Here is a 21325-nt window from a genome sequence, read left to right on the forward strand (position 1 = left end):
ATTACTACATGACAATACTACAGATAAAGATGTCCAGGAGACAGAGCAGTTTTTATGACCGTCATGTAACAGCATACTCGAAACTTAAAGTTCTATTATGAAATGTTGACATTACATCATATTTTGAGAACCCCTGTAAATGAGAAGCCACCCTTGTTATGAAGTCAAGAATTTAAAAAAAAGAAATTACTCCCAAATCTAACCCAAAGAGCTTGATATACCCACTCTGCATATAAAACTAGCATGGTTTGAGTTTTAGCAATATTAACTACAAGTTAAATTAAAACATTGTGTTGGCTGCTTACAGAGACCAAGTACCAAGTCAGATATAATAAATATGAAGCCCTTTGTCACTGGCTGAATCCTAATGCTTCCTACTTCAAGTCTCCTGTAACATACCAACTAAGTTGTCTCTAAGCTATTCATGCACATATCTTCCAACAAGTAAAAATGTCTCTAGTAACTAGTAAAAACAGGTTTGCGTCTTATGATTTTTGTACCCTGTACAATGCCAATCATAATGCCTTTATCACAGATTGTAACTGAAAAATACTTGTTGGATTATGAATTTTAAAAAGCAACCCATTTTTTTTAAAAGCATATCCATTTCTTCAAATGGAAAGTAGAAATGACAGTTTTATAGGTATGATTTTACAGTTGGGCAAATAAACAGATCTCCTACAATTAAGTAAGAAAGGTGCTCTCAAATATTTGATTTGAGCATAAGTAATTCTCTCCTGATGCAAACCACACAGGTTTTTCATGCAACTGATAAATACGGTGGAAAGCCCACTTGTGATGCCAGAGGCATCAGGCCCAGCCTCTACAGTGAATCTTGGTTCTTCTGACTTCACATCCTGGGGGTTTGTTTGTTTGTTTGTTTTTCCCTTCCCAGAATGTTGGAAAAGAACTTTCTCTCTCTTGGCATTTAGTGATAACCAGAGATACACAAATGTCCAGCTGTTTGTGAAGCATTCAAAGACTCTGATTCAACAGACTTTAAAAAGCTTGTAAGAAAAGGGAAGTTCCGGGGCACCTGGGTGGTTCAGTTGGTTAAGCATCTTCCTTCAGCCCGGGTCATGATCCCATGATCCCCATCCAGGCTCCCTCCTCAGTGGGGAGTTGACTTCTCCCTCTCCCTGCCTCATGCTCTCTCTCACTCCCTCTGTCTCTCTTAAATAAGTAAATACACTCTCAAAAAAAGGTAAGTTCTGTATTATATATGCTTTCCTCCTTCTGAGGTGGGAAGGTGCAGAGGGGAGGGACAGCCGAGATCAGATTCCACTTCCTGAGAAAGCCAGCAAGCCAGCCCCTTCTAGATGGAAAGACTGTCCCCTCTTCTTACTTCTAATGCCAGGAGCTACTTGTATCATTTGTTAAACCGTTTGCCAGTGGTTACATAGTTTTCTCCCCAGCTGTGCATAAAGGTACACACTGTATCTGTACTTTAGAGCTTCCTCTCTGTCTTTACAGCTTTTAATTTTGATTGATGAATAGTGGGTAGGTAAGAAAGAATGTCAGACCTTTAAAAAGTCAACTCTTATGGGTTTCATTTGTTAGTTTACAATAAAACATACATTATCCTGCTCCTTAAAATATTTATATTTTAATATTTTATTAAATATTTAATATATTTGTGAAATATCTTAATATTTAAATAATTAAGACTTTTTAAAAAGGTTTTATTTGAGACAGATCAAGTGAGAGAGCACAAGCAGCAGGGAAGCAGTGGAGGGAGAGGGAAAAGCAGGCTTCTCACTGAGCAGGGAGTCCAACGCGGGGCCCGATCCCAGAGCCCTGGGACCATGACCTGGGCTGAAGGCAGACGATTAACTGGCTGAGCCACTCAGGCACCCTTACTTAAGACATTTTTAAAGTACATGCCTAGAATGTTAGCCACACTGGAGATAAATATGGCAGCCACCCTGGAGATAAATACGGCAGCCCAAAGAGAGAAAGAAAATCTATTGTCTAAACTTTTCACAATCATATGTTATTTTTAGGCTATCCTTCAATATCAGGTGTTGTGCCATCTTACTCTTCATGACTCAGAAAAATTATAAGCTCAACTTGTTGTGCATACTTCTTTGTGTTTATAATTTTATCTTTCCCTTGTCTCTTTTACTAGGTCTTAAGTCATGGTGACAAGGAACTGGTTGCATCTTCAGTCTGGAGGTGTGGGAAAAGCACGTGATTTGAGGCGGGCCCATCTGGATGGCCTCAACAAATGATTAACCTGAGTCTAATTTTCTCAACTAAAAAATGGCAAGAGCGGTCTGTGGTAAGGATTCCCAAACGTGCGTGTAAAGTGTCTTCCACATAGAAGATGCTCAACATACAGTAGCTCTCTTGCTACCACCGCGCTCTTTTTAAAATGCTATTAACAGGGCTTAAGCTACAACTTTGCGTATTCCATGAATCTTATTCACTGACCGGGAGAAGGGAAGAAAACACTTGAATGTCTACTGTGGTCTTAATTTTTCTACATGTGTCAGCAAAAATCACAGTGGTCATGTAAAATCATTCATTTCTTTTGTATTTACGAAAGACTTCACCAGAGATAAAGAACAGATTGAGACTTTATACTGGACCATCACCACATATGTATTACTAAAATATGCCCCGGTTCCCATGCTCTATATCACATATGGCAGAAAAGGCACATGGAGAAATCTAAGGATGGAAGAGCTACGTTTCTTTATGACCTTCTTTGAAAGATAAACTCCTTGGGGAAATACAATTTATTCAGATTATCAAGACCCTGCTGTGCAAATCTACAGTCTGGGAGCACACTATGGAGATCAAAAAATATTTACTTTATTCTGTTGGGTATAAAAGCTTTTAATGAATGCATAATTAAGGCAAAAAAAAAGTGTATACAGCTTTAGAAATTCTACTGCTGAGCCAGGCCATTAATATCCAAGGCACCATACCCAGTTGTGATTCCACCTGTTTCCTATTTGGATTACAACCTAGTTATAAATCTAGGCATTACGTGACTACAGGACCTAGTGCTGCACAAACGGCTGACACTCCGGGAGTCGAGGAAGCAGCACGAAGGGCTTTGTTTTGGGCGTGTGGGGGAAGGCTGGCCCTTTGGAATATGTTGAAACAAACAATCGTATAAACAAAACCCAAACATTTTAATAGCCTTGGGATGAATCATGTAGGGAAAAAGATTAGCATGTATATCATATATGCAAAGGGAACTGTGAGTTTTCTCTATAATATTTTGTATCAGGGTCGATGGGGTAAAGTTAATTTTCATGAGAGAAAAAACAAGCCATTCATTGACAATGCAGCCCAAATTACTTGTGATACAATAAAATACCATAAAAGCAGATATTTTTATTTGGTATACCTTATTTTTATCTCTGCATAAATATACAGAGAGATAGAAGTATATTTGTATATAAGCATACACATATATCTGGGCAACTATATGCTACCATATATTCTTATATTTATATAAATATGTATATGATACATTCTGATTCAACTAAAACAAAATATTAGCATCAATTGAAAAAACGACAAGGGGAAAAAACCTCAATGTGCTCTAATTCTTGGGAGTCTTTGAAGGCCTATTTAAATATATTTGTGGTATATAACAGAGGAATTCCACAATTAGGTTACTAATACATTTTCATAATCAGTTGTATGCATAATATCTAAGGCTCATGAATAATTTTATATTGTTCCTTGGGAAAGTCTGTAGTAAGCTGGAAATCCAGGAAGGAAGCACAGAGACACGGCCACGTCAAGAAGGAATAATTCCAGCCCCCGTCACCATGTGCTACAAAATGCTATTGCAAAGTTTCCCGCAGCTGGCTCAGCACATCAAGCAATTACCACTGAATTACGGACTAGAGAGGAAATTAATGGACACATACTTTCCTTTCTTTAATTGAAAATAGTCTATCTGTGCAAGTAGGGCTTTATAATGAAAATTTCAGTAACCATCAACTTTTTTTGAACTATGAGAGACAAAATCAGGTTAACGTTTTTTAAGGAACAGCATAGAAGTAATTTGGATCTATTTCCTTACTTAGCTCCGGTACACAAAATCAGTGGTGAAAGTTAGCTCAATTCTGAAGACTTTGGATAATCTGCCAGTTATCCACATAGACTTGGCCATTATCATCCATAAAAATGAGGATTGGAAGGCTTTTTTATTGTTTGTTTGTTTCAAATCTGCATTGTTTTGACTTTTTATATTTTGGATGCTGTGAAGGATACATAACATCGGTATTTTTATAAGTACAAACGAGGACCAGTTTGAATTCATCTGAATATGACGATGCTTCTGAAATCCAAAGAGCAGTGATTTACCGGGCACGTGACTGATGTGCCATGGTGTGGCAACAGCATCTAACGCAGTGGTTCTCAAACTGTGGTCCCAGACCAGTAACATCACGTTCAGTTGGTAACTCGTTAGAACGCAGGTTCTCAGTCTCCTTGCCAGACCTCCTGAATCAGAAACTCTGGTGGTGGGGCCAGGAGTCTGTTTTAACCAGCCGTTCAGGTGAGTCCACATATGGTCAAATTTAAGAACCACCAATACATAGTACACATCTGAGCATCTGAGTAAAGAATATTACATATTACATATGTAACAACTCATACATATATATGTATGTATGTAATATGTACATATGTATATTCTTGCAGCAGAGCTAATTCCTGGTCCCTCATCCCAGCCTTGGAAGTGAGCAAACATTATACTGAAGGCATGGGGCTGACGCCAGGGTACCTAGAGCTGAATTAATGATACAGACAAGCAATCATTCTCCCAGGACCTGAGCACACATCCCTCAACGTGGGAAAAGCCCAGAAAGCTGCTCTAAAGGACATTTGTGGATAGAGAATGAGAAAGGGGTGATGGAGAAGTCTAGGAAGGAAAGACAGCTGGAGGGAGGTGAGCATGTGAATAGCAGTCTCCTACTAAGGAATAACTTACATTTTCCTTCCTTTAAACAAATGCACTGCTTTCATTTTCCCTAGTCAGGAGGTCTCAGGACACCATGCAACTATATTATAAAGTGTTCCTATCACGGGGAGCTTTCATGGCACATGCAGAAGGATCACACACAAACATGGGTTTTTAAGCAGCTACCAAGCACGAAGCTAGAAGTGAAGGATTTTTTCCATTTTTTTTCTTGGATTCTGTATATGAGAAAGGGGCAAGATGTTTTATTTACAGGAAGGGCAGGAGAAACAATAAAACAAAACTGCCTAACTACAAAGCATTAATACCAATGTAATGTGTTACTTTTAAAAATATTGATTTTAGGGGCACCTGGGTGGCTCAGTTGTTAAGCGTCTGCCTTCGGCTCAGGTCACGATCCCAGCGTTCTGGGACGGAGCCCTGCAACGCATCGGGCTCCTTGCTCCGTGGGAAGCCTGCTTCTCCCTCTCCCACTCCCCCTGCTTGTGTTCCCTCTCTTGCTGCCTCTCTCTCTCTGTCAAATGAATAAATAAAATCTTAAAAAAAAAAAAGTATTGATTTTACTATTTATTAAAGTACAATTTCAGTGTGCTGTTTTCACAATTCAGAGGCAAGGAGAAAATATGGTTCATTTAAATTATTTGTAACTTTTTTTCCTAAAACAATGCATGCCCTTCTACAAAATCAAAGAGAAGTGCCTGAAAGAAAAAACACCTTTTACAGAATGGTGATCACTTTCAAAATTTTCAGGAACAGACTTGTCCAATATGTTGTCAATTGAAGGTAGGTAGTAAAGTTGCTGACATTTCCAGGAATGAAGGAAGGCAAGAGTGAGGGAAACAGGTAAGAAAATAACAGCAGAACTAATAGAGGAATTCACAAGTGAAGCATTCCATTTTATTAGCTCTGGTTTCCAGGGCACCTACTGCAAGTAGGATATTTACTTGCCTATCTCACTGAATCCTCCAACATCCCAAAAGGTAGACTGTATGTTGGGTACCATGTCTATATTTACAGATGAGGAGTGGGGGCAAAACAGTTAAGTAGCTTGCCCAAGGTCACATAACTCTGGGACATGAACTTATACCATGGAGAGAGAGAAGTAAATCAACACGATTTGGTGCGATCAGCACCCCGGAAGACTATTCATAACAAATGAAGAGGAGAGAAATTTGACTCCAACTAGGAGGATTGACCAGGCAGCTCTGGAAGAGAAGAAAACTCATGAGCAAAGTTCTTGAAGAGGAATTCATAAGGTAACAAAATGAAGGAAGAATAACCCATGGAGAAAGAGGCTTCATACAAAGAGTTTAAGGTGCAGAGAAATGCATGAAGTTCATAATGACTGTGGCATCGCACATAGGCAGTAAATTGTTTAAAACAAAAAAAGCATGAAGAGATAGGAAATTTCATAATAAAGATGGGACCTGTGTGTCAAATTAGGAAGAATGAACCTCATTCTGAGGCTGTGATGAACCACTGACTAATAAATGATTTTACGCACGACTGTGACATAATCAGGTTATTATTTTTTTTTTTTTTTTTTACAAATCAACCAGAATTTTTTAAAGTTATTTTTACAAATCAATCAAACAGAATTTTGAAGGAAGTACCAGAGTGCGGCAAGAGTAAAGCAGGTTCACTGGGAAGCAGGAAGTTTCTTCAGTCTAGGAAATAATCAAAGTTCAAATTAAGATAGTGGTAACAGAAATAGAGAGAATGAGAGGGAACAAAATTAAGGGGGTTCGCATAAAAACCTGTACACAAACGTTCATAGCAGCTTTTTTCATAATTGCCTAAACTTGGAAGCAACCAGGAAGTCTTTCAGTTGGTGAAGGAGTAAATAAACTGAGGTACACCCAGGTAATGGAATATTATTCAGTGATAAAAAGAATGAGTTATCAGGGCACCTGGGTGGCTCAGTCCATTAAGGATCAGACTCTTGGTTCTGCTGAGGTCATGACCTCAGGGTCCTGAGATCAAGCCCCACGATGGGCTCCATGCTCATTGCAGGGTCTGCTTGCGATTCTTTCCCCCTCCCAATTCCGCCCCCTCTGCTCCTCCCCCCACTCCCGTTCTCTCTCTCTCTAAAATAAATAAACAAACAAAATCTTGGGGTAAGAAAAGAAAGATATGAGCTATCAAGTCACAAAGAGACACAGAGGACATTTAAATGCATATTAGTATGTGAAAGAAGCCAATCTGAAAAGGCTACGTTCTGTATGATTCCAACTATACAACATTCTGGAAAAGGCAAAACTATATAGACAGTAAAAAGATCAGTGGTTGCCAGGGTTTGAGGGGGGGAAGGGAGGGATGCATAAGCAGAGCACAGAAAAATTTTAGGGCAGAAAGACTACTCTGTATGATACTATAATGGCAGATACATTTCATCATACATGTGTCCAAGGCCATAGAATGGACAACACCAAGAGTGAACCATGAATGTAAATGGTGAACTCTGGGTGATAATGTAGGATAATATCAATGCAGGTTCATTAATGATAGCAAATGTACCACTTTGGTGGGGGATGCTGACAATGAGGGCGGTTATGCATATGTGGGGGCAGAGGTATTAACCGGAAATGTATCTTCCTCTCAATTTTGTTGCAAGCCTAAAACTCCTCTAAAAAATTAAAGAAGTGGAGTTGAAAGGCCTTGGTGACAGTGTATGTGGGGCACAAGGAGATGACTGATTTGAGGATGACTCCTGGGTTTCTGGCTTGGGTTCACACTCAGAAAGCTCATGTGCCCTGGGACAGCCAAAAGGAAATGCTGATTAGGCAGTCAGCGTAGAGATGATAAAACACGCTGTTCTTGGGTACAGCAAGAATAGAACACATTAGGGAGACAAGAAAGAAAAAGAACAAGGTTGGAAACCTATTGTGTAACCAGGAGACAGGGATCCAGCTTGGGTTTTAGGAAAATAAATAATTGTTTTGTGGGCATAAAAGTAACTTAGATTGTACAGCAAGGTACTGATTATCATTAGACAACAGGCAGGGGGCACAGCTGAGCTGTTGCAGGAATGTTCCAGAAAGATAATCCAGACCTGACTGATGTCAGTGATAATGAAGATTTCAAAAACAAGGCATATTGAACAGCTGTTTAAGAAGCTAATCCAATAAAATTTAGTAGGATTCATGGAGCTGTGTAAGATTATACCAAGGCTTCCGGTTTGGGTGACTGTAAGGATGATAAGTCCCTAACAAAGACGGGGAGGAGAAGCAGGTGTGTGAAAATGGGTACAGATGAATATGAAGCGCATGTGGGAGGCCGAGTGCAGATGTTGGCTGAGCACAGAGGTCTGGCGCGCGGGAGACGAGGCTGCGAAGAAGCCGTCCACATGTGGATGAAAGAGAGCCACGGTAAGCAAAGCGTACCAGCGTGGAGCCACTGTGCGCGGGGCGGGGCGGCGGCAGGGGGAGTCAAGGAGCTGCTCAAAGAAGAGCTTATGTAGGGTCTGAATGAAAAGAAGAATTAGGAGAGAGTCTTGAGAAAAGAAAACTGTAGCAGAGAGTGGAGCTCCCAGTGTGGAAATGCTGGAGAGCGGTCACATTAAGACACCACAAGGGGCCCACTGTGTTTGATAATTAGGCGGCTTTGGGACCTTTGTTGGACAGCTGTTGAGGAGTAATGAGGCAGAGGATGAGTTCAATAGGATTGAAGAGTGAATGGAAGATAAGGAAGTGCAGGCACTGATCACAGTTTGGTAGTGAATGGAAGAGGGTTGCGATACTGACAGAGGAAGAAAAGTTTCTCTCATCTTATTGATCCTATTTTAAAACCGAAAGGAAGGAGCCAGTGGAGAAGGGGACATTGAAACCACAGGAAACACAGAAGGCTCCTGATAGAGTAAGGAGCAGAAAGGCTGTTTTAGCCTTACAGAAAAGGGCAAGACACTTAACTACGGGTAGAAAGACCTGCAAGTGGGTGGTGGGTGGGAGGATGAATATCTCAAACGAAGCCCAGATTTTCTTGTAATGCCCCTAATTTCCAAGCATTAAAAATCGAATTAAATGAGATTGATATTTGTGTGCTTTGTGTCTGGATTCTGAACTCTGGCATTAATAAAACGTTGGAAACATTTTACTTTTGAGAAAAATATGCTGAGAATTATTTTATTTTATTTATTTATTTTTTAAAGATTTTATTTATTTATTTGAGCGAGAGAGAGCATGAGCAGGGGCAGAGGCAGAAGCAGGTTCCCCGCTGAGCAGGGAGCCTGATGCAGGGCTCGATCCCAGCATGCTGGCGCAGCTTAGCAATAGTTAACTTAGAATAAAAATTACTAGCATTAGAAAAATCCTTCAAGACAATCTTTTTTTCTCATTAAAAACTTACAAACAAGGATGATAGAGTCAACCTCAGATTATCCACAAAATAAATTAAATGCCAAAATGACTTCCCTGGCCAGCCAGCATGCCTCTGGGCTGTCACTACTGACATCCTTTGGTATGGACTTAGGGAATAAAAGTCAACCTAATAGCACATGAAAAAATTAACTGGGATCCTAAAATGGCTACTAAAAGACCTTATGATAGATATTAAAGCCAAATATTAATGATATTTGGCAAATATGATATTCTGTGCCAGATAGCAAACACTCTTGATTAGAACAAATAATCAGTAGTTAGCTACGATTAACTAGGACTGATACATTTCCACCCTTTCTGATCATTTTCACCGATTAAAAAAAATATCCAGAAGATTAAACCATTTGTAATGTATTTTCCGAACTTTGTACTCAAACTTTCTCCAAATACAAGAGTATCAGCTCCAGTGAACTATGGAGCAGCATGTGGTTGGTGTATTTGATTAGCGGCATATTAAATATATATGTTGATACAATCATCTGTCTTATCTAATGTGGAAAAAAATAGTTCAGTGTTGGAGAAAAATGAGCATGAGTTCTAACTTCTTCTCAACCTTGAAGATAAATTATTCTATTCAGAACACCCACTATATATTATGTATTTAGGAGATACTGTTAATTTAATAATTAAAATTATAGTAATACATTGTTTGGAAGAGATAACCTTCTATAAGTCATTGTAGTATTACTTAGTTAAAAAATGACAACCCTATTATAATACTGTAAAATATGCAAGATCCTCAGTGCCAAATGCAATCCCCACAGAAAGTATTTTCAGCTTACAAAAATGTATTCAATGAGTAAAACTAATGAAAGACTGACTTATTAATATATTTTCCTCTCATAATATACAGTTTCACTATTGAACAAGCAGGAAAAAATTACTGAATGGATGCACATTCATTCGTCAGTACACACTGCGGTGAACTGAACGGTGTCCCTCCAAAATTCCCGTGTTGAAGCCCTAAGTCTCCACGTGATGGTGCGTGGAGATGCGGCCTTTGGGAAGTAATTAGGAGGTAGTTTAGAAGAGTGAATGAGGGTGGGGCTCACGTGACAGGATGTGCGTCCTTACGTGAAGAGACACCAGAGAGCCTGCTGCCTCTGTACCATGCAAGGACACAGCAAGCAGGCCATCGGCAAGCCAGGAAGAGGGCTCTCACCAGAACCCAACCATGCTGGCACCCCAACCTGGGACTTGCAGCGTCCAGAACAGTGAGAAATAAACGTCCGTTGTTTAAATCACCCAGCCTGAGGCCTATCAGTATGGCCACCCAAGATGACAAATAGACATACTGGGCTCACATGATGAGACGGGAAGGAAGACATGGACAGGAGGTAGGCCTGGTTGCCGCCTTCGAGAAGCCCGCCATAAACTGAGGTCAGTAAGACATTCTCCAACCATGTTAACCCGTGAGGAAACTGATGCAAAAGCAGCAGCTGGATACTTGCGGCTTCTATGAAGCTATTTCAAGGATCCAGTGTTTCTCAAAATTGGAAACAGAAGATATATATTCTTGGTAAAAGAACAGTAAAATCTCCATTCATGAAAAAAAAGGAACAAAATATCCAGGATTCTTCCTAATACCCTCATGAGAGAATAACATTCTTGAAACCTTTGTACCTTCACTGAAGAGAGAAAAATGACTAATTCTCACGGTAGCCCATTTAGTGTAAAACTAAACGAAGACAACGGATGACTAATAAGCATCAGTCACAGAGCAGGGAGATTTAGGGCGGGAAGCCGCGGGCTCCCTCCCGCTCCTGCGCGCTCCTGGCTTCGGAATGATTAATAGTGAGAATTTTGGCTTTGCTTTACCAGATGAGCCAAATGCGCGCACTGTAAGCAGAACAACGCCTTCAATCGGGTGAAATGATCTTTTACACTTACAAAAGCAGGAAATAAAACAAATGAAAAAATAAAAATAAAACAAATGCCCCTCTGTTTTCCTGGCGGTGATAAAATGCTCTAGCTAGAGCGCTTATGTCCCTTCCCTCTCCCATCACAGCAGCACGTCTCCTCTTTCAGGTCACGTCTTTCACATAAAAGTGCTAAACTAATGCCGCTTAATGACAAATTAATGTCCATGAATAAAAAATACACCTCTAATAGCATAGAGTAATTTGCCATTACAATATCATCATTGGACATGCCCCTGGTTTAATACGATGTATTTAATTCATAACCTAATGAGTGATATATAAAAAGAGGGAGATGAACCCTGCAATTACATTTATGTGAGTCTGTCACCTTATTTGTAAAACCTTAGAGTCATTTACATTCAAATTAGAACAAATGAGTGATTTCACAAAGTGCAGTGATAAATGACCACAGCAGCCCAAGACAAAACTGTATTTCCTGTGAACACATTAACAGTTTCCTATTATTTGTTAAAAATTACAGTGCATATTGCCCAGTGTGGTGTGAATAATGACTTTTTTACTGATTAGGTCAGAAGACTAATATGTAGCAAAATAAATAATTTTTCTTTTCATTTTTTCTGATTTTTTGCTTTAAATTAACTACGGAATTCTGGTGGATTCATACTGCCACCTGCTGCCTAGGAAGAGATACTAAGAGTATTCTTTCAAAAGGAGCTCATTCACCACTTGGGTGGCCTTATTTAGAAATGACCGTTCTTTCTTGTCAATATATTTAAATTGCGTATCATACTAAAGACTGATACTTGGCAAACAAACAAACAAAAAACACTTGCTAATTAAACAACAGGATATACTATTTGCTATTCGGGAGAAGTGGTATGGAATGTAAAAAGTTGGTTTTTTTTTTTTCTTTTGAAAGCTAACTACAAAAAAAGACACATTCAGCGAAGCACGTATCTCCTAATGCATCACTTTCAGGGGATACAACACAAAGTCCAGGGGCCAGCTCCCCTCATCTTATGACAGGTGCATCAGCTGAGGAGAGGGTGGGGGAGCGGTGTGTGTGACATGGTTTCCCTACTCCTGTTCCTTGGTACAATCTGAAGGGGACTGACAGGCTCTGCCGGCCCCCTAGCCTTCTCCCCTAACGGCAAGTCCCAGAATGAAAGGTCACCTGAGAGGCCAGAGCACAGTGGGCTGGGAAAGGCATTAAGGCTGCAGAGGAGGCTGGAACAAGCCTGGCCTCAAAGATGACGCTAAGGATGATCGAGAATGGTCATCAGGGGAGCTCATCGGTATTCCCACTGGATCAACACCCTAGCTCTGAATTTAAGCTTCTCCATCTTAGCAGAGGAAAAGGAGAATCACTGTCCAAAATGCTTGGTATGGAGACGCCCTCGACAAAAGCTATTTCCCCACCCTGCGAAAGATAACGAAGGCTCTGGAGACTATGGTTTGGCCTGGAGAAAGGCTAGAAACAAGCGGACCCCTCAGGAGGATATGAGGAACTCACTATAATCTACAGCCAGTAATGATGAGAGCCCCCCCAAAAGGGTAAGAGCATTCACGATGAAGAAAAGGATCAGGTCTGAGAGGTATTTGGGAGGTAGAATCGACTCCGCTTCACAACTGAGTGGATATGACGGGGAGGAAGGAGTCTAAGCCAGTGTCCAAGTTTCTAGAACACTAGTAGATTAATGGTACCATCAACAGAGAAAAGGACGGGTTTTCTCATGTTCAGTTTGAACTCTGTGTGTGATGCTTAGGTGGAGATGTTCAGCAGCTCATTTTAAAAGTCTAGGAAAAATCAGAGTTTGTGAGAACAAACTGGATTCAAAAAGTCTGGAATGCTGACCAGAGGGACGCTCGGCTCCACTGCAACCACAGCCCATCACTCTGGACGAGGGTCTGCAGAGCTTCCTTTATAAGACTTCAAACAGCGAATGGCATGTATAGAAACACGTACACTCTGAAAAGCAGGGTAACTCGTGCCTTTTACTGGGCCCATTTTGAAGACAATAACTGCTCTTCAATGAATCTAATAAATTACATCTTTCTGATGAATTTTTTTTTTTAAAGCACAATGTACAAGGAAGGAGAGCAGGAGGAGGAGAAGGGAAAGAAGCGCTCACATTTTATTTGGACCTGGATCTCCGAGAGCAGATGAAAGTCCGACAGGACATGTGTATTAAGAATACACTAACAGGACAGGCCACACAGGAGAGTCCTCTGGAACTGCGTGCGCGGCCAAGCAGGTAAGGACGGATGCAAACCCGAGCTGCTGTTCGTAAATCCCTTATCTTGGAATGATAGGCTTTTGCTGTAGTCACTGCCCGCCCCGAGCCCCCTGCCCCACCAACACACATCATTTGCACTGCTAGGCTCCCCGTTTATTCTACAAATGTGTGCTGAGAACCTGTGTGTTCACAAGGGCCTGCCGCCCGGAGGGCCTGGGGACTAAACATGAATGAGGTGAAGGCTCCCCAGCGTAGGAGGCTAACTCGATGGCTGTCCTCACTGACAGAGGGGCACGGCTCCTGAGGTTTGAGGCCCCTGCTCTCAGCAGCCTCCCCGAGGAAAAGCAAGAAAAAGGAGAGCATGCAGTGGCCTCGAGGTGTCCCTTGCCTTTGCTGGGGGGGCAGCAGCACGTACACCTGTGCAGAGAGGAGTTTCAGGCCAAGGTAACGGCTAATGACCCAGGGACTCAGGAAGTGTCAGCCCAAGGGTTCTCCTCAGACAGGAATGAGCACCAGAAGGCAGTATCAGGTATCAGAGCAGAGGTCTACCTCTCACAAGTCTGGAAGCAAACCAAAGAAAGAGTGGTAATTTGAGAATAACAAACAAGACCAGACATCTTAGTAGGGAAGAACGGCTTCACAAACTCCTAGTTGGACAAAGTACTGAAAAAGCATGGAAAATATGCTAACCTTGATGGATAGGACACAACATTTTTTTAAATTTTTTTTTACTTTTTTATTTTATTTTTTTTAAGATTTTATTTATTTATTTTTGAGAGAGAGAGAGTGAGAGAGAGAGAGAGCACATGAGCAGGGGCAGAGGGGGAGAGAGAACAGACTCTCCACTGAGCTTGATCCCAGGACCCTGAGATCATGACCTGAGCTGAAGGCGGATGCTTAACCGACTGAGCCACCAGGTGCCCCTACTTCTTTTATTTAAGAGAGAGAGAGAGCCAGCAAGGGGAGGAGCAGAGGGAGAGAGACAAGCAGACTGAGCTGAGTGAGGAGCCCAATGCACGGCTTGATCCCACAACCCTGAGATCATGACCTGAGCTGAAATCAAGAGTCAGACACCTAATCCACTGAGCCACCCAGGTGCCCCAATAGGGCACTTTTTTTTTTTTTTAAGATTTTATTTATGTATTTGAGAGAGAGAGAGAGAGAGAGAGCATGAAAGGCGGGAAGGTCAGACGGAGAAACAGACTCCTGCTGAGCAGGGAGCCCGATGTGGGACTTGATCCTGGGACTCCAGGATCATGACCTGAGCGGAAGGCAGTCACTTAACAACTGAGCCACCCAGGCACCCCCCGCAGGGCACTTCTAAGTATATTCTAAGCACTAAAGATTTTTCATTTTAACGAAAAACATTTTTATATACCCAATAAAATGGTCCCATATGAAATTAAGAATCAGTTGAGTGACAATACCAAAACACTGTAAACAGGTGTAGTTATAGGACCATATCAAAATCTAAAAGCATAGCAACCCAGTTTGGTAATTTTACAATCCTAAAAAAGAGAGGAAGTGTATGTATTTTCAAAAGACTGACAAAATGAAGATTTCTAAATACACATGGTTTTGGTTCTCTTATAGTCAAAGTTTTCTTCCACAATTTGGACATCTTGCAACATCATGGATAAAAAGGAAAAATAAAGTTCCATGAGAGAACAAAATGAAAACACTGGCGAAAAGAAAGTGAAAATTTCAACCACTGATCAAGTAGGTGAATAATAAGCAAACTGTCCACAAAATATATCTGTATGCAGGCTACATTTTTTCTTCAACAAAATAATGAACTGCAAAAATTAAGTTTCAAAGTGCTCAAGTCACTTGGTATCTCAACAAATTCATCTGATGGGATAGGGGAAAGTACCCATGAACTTCGGATGTTCTTCTGGAATTCTTTTTTATAGAAATTATAGGTGTAGGTAAAGACACACACACACACGCGCACACACGCACACACACACACACATACACACACACACTCCTGTATATATATACACACCATTTTAACATGCATGATGATAATGAGCTCTGTAACCGAACTTTGAGAAACACACATCACTGAATATTACCTGCCATGGACAAAGTGAATCAGGTGATGAGGCTGAAGGCTCAAGTTGCAATATTTGAAGTAAAAATGTCAAGTAAAAGTAATTTCAATTTCACAAGTCAAACACACACTTCTGAAGTCTTCTAACCTTTCTTTGTTATTCCCATTTGCTACTTGCAGAAAAAGGGATTAAAAACAGCTCTCCCATACCACCCAACAATACTGAGGGGAAAAGAAAGGAAAGTCAGATGATAATAGTTAAACATATACTGACAGATTAAACGCGCTGAGATAATGATACAACTTTCATATACTGTGTTTGAAGTGGTCCTCAGGTGAACGTGGCTGACACTGCTCACACTGTCTCTCAGGGAAGCACGGGCTCCTATTTCCCAAGGTTGCCGGGAAGACGATGTAAGATGATATACGAGAAAGAGCTTGAGAAGCCACCTACTGAGTGACAGGTGTCAATAACAATGGCTGTATTTAGGATTAGAGAAAGTGACTAGGAAGAAAACAAAATAATGGGCAGGAAAACAAACAGGATTTTTTATACTTACTAATAGGTCATATGCGCAAGGATAGTAAAATTAAATTGTGTGGATTTGTCATTGTTAAAAATGTATTTTCACTGTTGTTATAATAATGTAATAAATGCAAGTAAAAGTCATGCTAATGGAGGTAATAAGAGGCTCCAACACAGGGAACCGGGACTTAACTCTGTAAAATAAAAGCCTCACAGCCATACTGTCTGCCTAAGACGTCCCGTGTCTTCCTAATGAACCAAAAAGTTTTTATCCAAGATAAAAAAAATGGTCCTCGGAATGAGAAAGGCCTATCACTCACCATCTCTACCACCTCAGGCAAGCTGGGTACATTTTAAATCTCTTATTTTTCACCTATAAAAATGTGCAAAGATTTTAGGAGGACTAAATGTGACACATCGGTGCTCAGAGGATAGGCATTTTCTCTTCCTCCCCGTCTCAGAGCCCTTCCTGATCTTCCCAGCAAACCAGGGGAAGAATGCACGGATCACTTATCGCTTTTCCAGCACTGACTGCCTGGAAAGTTCATGTGGTACTTAATTATATGTGACTTTATGATATAGTAGCGACTGCTGCTGAAATCTTAAGTGACTATTCAACTCTGTGCGCATGTGGGGTGATTCCTGCACCCAGACAACATAGCTTCAAATGAAGACCCTTCCCAGTGTCATCTCCCGGGGCCCCAGCAATTCACCTGGAGCATGGTCGTGGAGTTACTCTGCTGCCCAAGGGCAGTGAGGTCCTGGGGTGGGCGGGGAGGATGGGGGTTATGAGATAGGACAGGAGAGCTGCCAGCTGCCCTCCTGGGAGGCTCTCGGCTCATGCCCCGGAGAAATTATACCTCCACAAGCCACATCTCCCCTACTTCCATTTTACCTATCTAGGCACAGGTCGGGGAGCAGGGAGTAAGGCCGACGACTGCAGGGGCAAGGGATGGGAAGGGCACAATAGCAGGATGAGCTCACATACCTGGATGAGATAGTGGGAACATAAATTGAGAAGCTCCAACAGCTGTAGGTGACTGCCAGCTGCTAGCACATCCTGGATCACGCCTGGCTCCAACAAAATCTGTTTTGTTTTTTAATAAAAAGAAAACTATCAGTGACTTAAAAATTAATGCTTAATATGCAAATCCACTATATTTAAATTGCTGCTTAACATAGGAGATCTGAATTAATACTGTACTTTATTATGGGAGTCAGTTCTTTTTTTCCTCTTCTGATAGAGCTGTGGCCCTCACTCAAATAGCTGTGTTGTCACTTCCAGAACTCACTTCCTGCGTGTGAGGCTCTGCATCTAACCACTTATTTTTTGCAGGAGGACATGAACATTTGCAAAGAACAACGTAATAGTCTTAAAATTCTGTGTGTGATGGAAGTAATCTTATAAAATCCAGAAGAACCAAATTTTAGTTTTTGAAGTATATATCACAATTTTGTAGATTACAGAAACAGCATGATTAGCAGATGTTTTAGGAAAAGGGGGCTTATGTTTCCCCTTTCAATAGGAGACCAGAGGCGACTACAACTCCATTTTACTTCTAAGTCCTACAACAGTAAATTTCAACCACAAACTTTTGTTGTTTTTTTTTTTTCTCAATCTCAGATTCTCTAATCCCTTCTATTTCAAATGGAAGATGTAGAAACAGCATTTTCAGACTACAAGGACATCCCAGAGAAGTAAAGCTTCCCAAACACACTGGTCATATCAGTTCTGCATTTTTTTCTGGTGAAGTCCAACTTTGTGCCTACTGATGCCAGCTCCTGCGCCGACAAACAGGACTGCAGAAACACACATGACCACGCTGACTGGATTCACTCTACACGCAGGCCTGCCAGGCACAGGGAGGCCTTCAGTGCTACTCCGCTGTCCCAACCCAGCCCCAAGCCCAAAGTCTAGTCTTGGGACCAGCAGCAGAAGCATCACCTGGGAATTTGTCACAATTGCAAATTCTTGGATGTCTCCCCAGACCTAAATGAATCAGAAATTTTTAGGGTGTTATAACAAGGCCCCTGGTGGTTCTGGTGCACAGGGAAGCCTGGTCTGATCAATTCACTCTACTTCTTCCTTCATACTCCTTTCTCCTCAAGCCTCCCCCTCCTCCTTTCTCGCCTTACTCTAACCCCATGATCTTCCAAAGCCTCCCACCACCAAATTCACCAAGCCACGTACCCATATTTGTATCAACATATTTGGCTTTACCCAACACTCCATTTGTGCACAAGAACTCAACCCCTTCCACCAGCAATTGTCCCCTCTCTTCCCATAGCATTATCTGTTCTCTTTCTCCCCTTGATAACTCCCATCAGCATACAAATACGGCTTTATAGCTCCTATCTTAAGAAATAAAAATCCCCTCCCTTGACTCCAGAGCTCTCTCCATGCCCCTCTTCATAGCAAAGTTCCTCAGGAAAGTTGTCCACATAAAACACCACTATTTACTCTGTTCTCTCTTGAACCCATTCCTGTTGAGTTTTGCTCCTAATGTTCCTCTAAAAATGTTCTCATCAAGGTCACCAATGACCTCCAAATCCAAAGGCCAAATCCAATAGCCATTCCTCAACATTTAATCTTACTCAAGCCAACAGCAGTTAGCAAAGTTGATCTCTTTCTGCTGGAAAATCTCTTCCCTTGCCTCTGTGATAGCACTACCTCTTATGGCTTCTATTTCACTAACCACTCCCTCTTTACCTCTTTCCCAACCGGTAAGCTTTGGGGACATCCAGAACTCAGTCCCCAGATCTCTTCTTTCCTCTTTCCACTCATTCCATGGATGATCTCATGTAATCCCATGATTTTAAAACCACCCATACTACTCATTACACTCACTTTCTTTTTTCTCTAGCCCCAACCTCACTTTTGAACTCCAGACTCTTATCCAACTGCCTATCTCCACTTGGATAGCTAATGGGCAGCTCAAATTAGACATGCCCCAAACTGATCTCTTGATCCTCTCTACCAACCACCAAACCTGCTCCTATCCCAATCCTACCATCTCAGCAAACAGCAACTGTCAGTTACTGAGGCTACAACCTCAGGCAACTCCTGACTCATCTTGTTTTCTTCATACCTCACATCTGATCATCAGCCACCCCTATTGGCTCGATCTTCAAAATAGTTCCAGAATCCAACCGCCACTCAGTACTGCCGCCATCACTAACACTCTTGTCTACGCCAGTCTTCCTACACTTACTAGAATAGCCTCCTAATTGGTCAAACTGCTTTCTCCTTCACTCCCCATAGAGTTTTTAATAATACCAATCAAATTTATCCTTTAAAGGTCACAGCCTTATGCAGACCTCTCCAGTGACTTTTTATCTCTTTGAAAAGAAATCCAGTCTTCACTATAACATAAAAGTTTCTGTGAATAGCCTGAGCACCTTACGTCTACAACTAACTGCCATTTTCTCTGCCTGGGTCACTCTTCTTCAAGATACCAGCATGGCTCCCTCATTCATGTCCTCTGCTCAGATATCCTCTTACCTGCGAGGCCTTGTCTGGCCATCCTCGGTAAAACAGTACCTCCACTCCCCATCACCTTCATGCCCTATCTCCTTAGTTCACTTTATTCTTCCTAGTACTTCCCACCTCTCGACAGCGTACATATTTATCTATGTGATTATTTTGTTCCTCCACCCCCAGGATGGAAGACCCAGGAGGGCAGGGACTTGGTCTATTCTATACCCCCAACACTTAGAATAATGCCCAACACATAGCTTTCACTCCATATTGATGAACTGATTCTAATAAATCATTGGTGAATTAATTTATCTCTAGATAGATTTTTAATTCAGAATTACTTTCCTTGATTAGTATAACATAAGAGGAAATGGATTATAAATTATATTAATTTTTAAAAGATTTTTATTTACTTGTCAGAGAGAGTGAGAGCACAAGCAGGGGGAGCGGCAGGCAGAGGGAGAAGCAGACTCCCTGCTGAGCAAGGAGCCCGATGTGGGACTCGATCTCAGGACACTGGGGTCATGACCTGAGCCGAAGGTAGATGCTTAACCAACTGAGCCACCCAGCCACCTCTATATAAATTATATTCTGAACTAACAAAGTGAAAAGGTCAAGTAAATGTGGCAAAAATACCAACACTCATCTTATTCGTAAAATTCTTTATAGCTCCTTTCCCATCTAGTCAGGAGAAACCTGAATTTCTCCCACTCCTCAAGGAGAGAGGCTTTGACTGACATTCAGGAAATTACTGCAGCTCCCATCACAGAGGCAAAGATGTAGTATATTCTTGCAGAAGAGGCATGGCCTAAGGCACAGAACAGGGAATAGATGGATTAGAAAGGCTAGTCTGAGCCTTTAAACCCTGTCAGTCGTGCTTATTTCACACAACTGGCATTCATGATAACCTCCAAGGCTCGGGAATGCCAAACACAAAGACAGATATCACAGAGAGACAAGATGAATATTCCAGAGCACGTGGAACACGTCCGGTTGGCCAACTCCAGGAAACCCCCGCAGGAGATACGCGGACCAGGATTGTTTTTGCTTTTTTTCTTGTTTTTTGTTCTGTAGTTTTTTCTTCTCTCATTATAACATAAGTTTTTCCAGAAGATGCTTTAGTGCAGGAAATCCCTAAGTGCACTGAAAGGACACAGTTTGGAAAAAAAGAGAGAGAGAGAGATTGAAACAAAACAAACAAAAAACAAACTGTACCAGGAAAGCTGGGTCTCACTTATGGAAACAGAACGATGGTGGCAAAGCCCCGCTTGCACTGGAGTCTTTCAAATTCAGCTTTGTTATCTCCGGTGACTGGTTGTTCTAATATATTCGTCCAGAGAATTTGTGTTCGGGCAGGAATACAAACAAAGGTTTGATCTCTCAGTTTCCAGTACGGTGAATGTGCCCGTCACCCGCCTGGACGAACTGGCTGGAAATAGCCTTTTGCAGAAAGAAGGGATCTCAAACAACTCTTCACAAAGGACAACTGGGGCGGCTAAGTTTAAGTGCTGCAAAGCCCATGCTGGTTACATTTAGGCCTTTCAGAATCGTGCACCCACCACCGTCTGGTCTGGCACTCACAGCGGGGACCAGCGACAGGAAGGGCTGCGTTCCCTGTGAGCAGTAAGTGGCCGAGTGGGAGCTCATGTTAGTGGCTCGACACATCCAGTCACTCATCAAACTGGAGGAGCGTAGCTCAGACTGAGCTATCACAGGGCACAATGCCAATGTCTGAATAACAAAAGGGATCAAGAAATGCAGGATGCATAACGAGCCAAGCGGTGCAGAATGCACTTTACAACAAGGCTATGAACCATGAAA

General features: G+C 41.6%; 1 protein-coding gene across 15 annotated transcripts in view; it reads right to left on the reverse strand.

Annotated features, from left to right (window-relative positions):
- The window catches only part of KLHL32 (kelch like family member 32), a 253190-nt gene that overhangs the window by 115634 nt on the left and 116231 nt on the right, over window positions 1-21325 (reverse strand). For all 15 annotated transcript variants that reach the window (XR_008959002.1, XR_003319828.4, XR_006411007.3 and 12 more), the window contains one exon: window positions 17015-17113. Coding sequence is in view for 10 of the 15 variants with exons in the window: in XM_026511771.4 (XP_026367556.1) it covers window positions 17015-17113 (99 nt within the window). In the remaining 5 variants the exon portion in view is untranslated. The remainder of the gene's footprint in view (window positions 1-17014; window positions 17114-21325) is intronic.

Source organism: Ursus arctos, unplaced genomic scaffold (genome assembly GCF_023065955.2).
Source record: "Ursus arctos isolate Adak ecotype North America unplaced genomic scaffold, UrsArc2.0 scaffold_13, whole genome shotgun sequence".
Lineage (NCBI taxonomy): Eukaryota > Metazoa > Chordata > Mammalia > Carnivora > Ursidae > Ursus > Ursus arctos.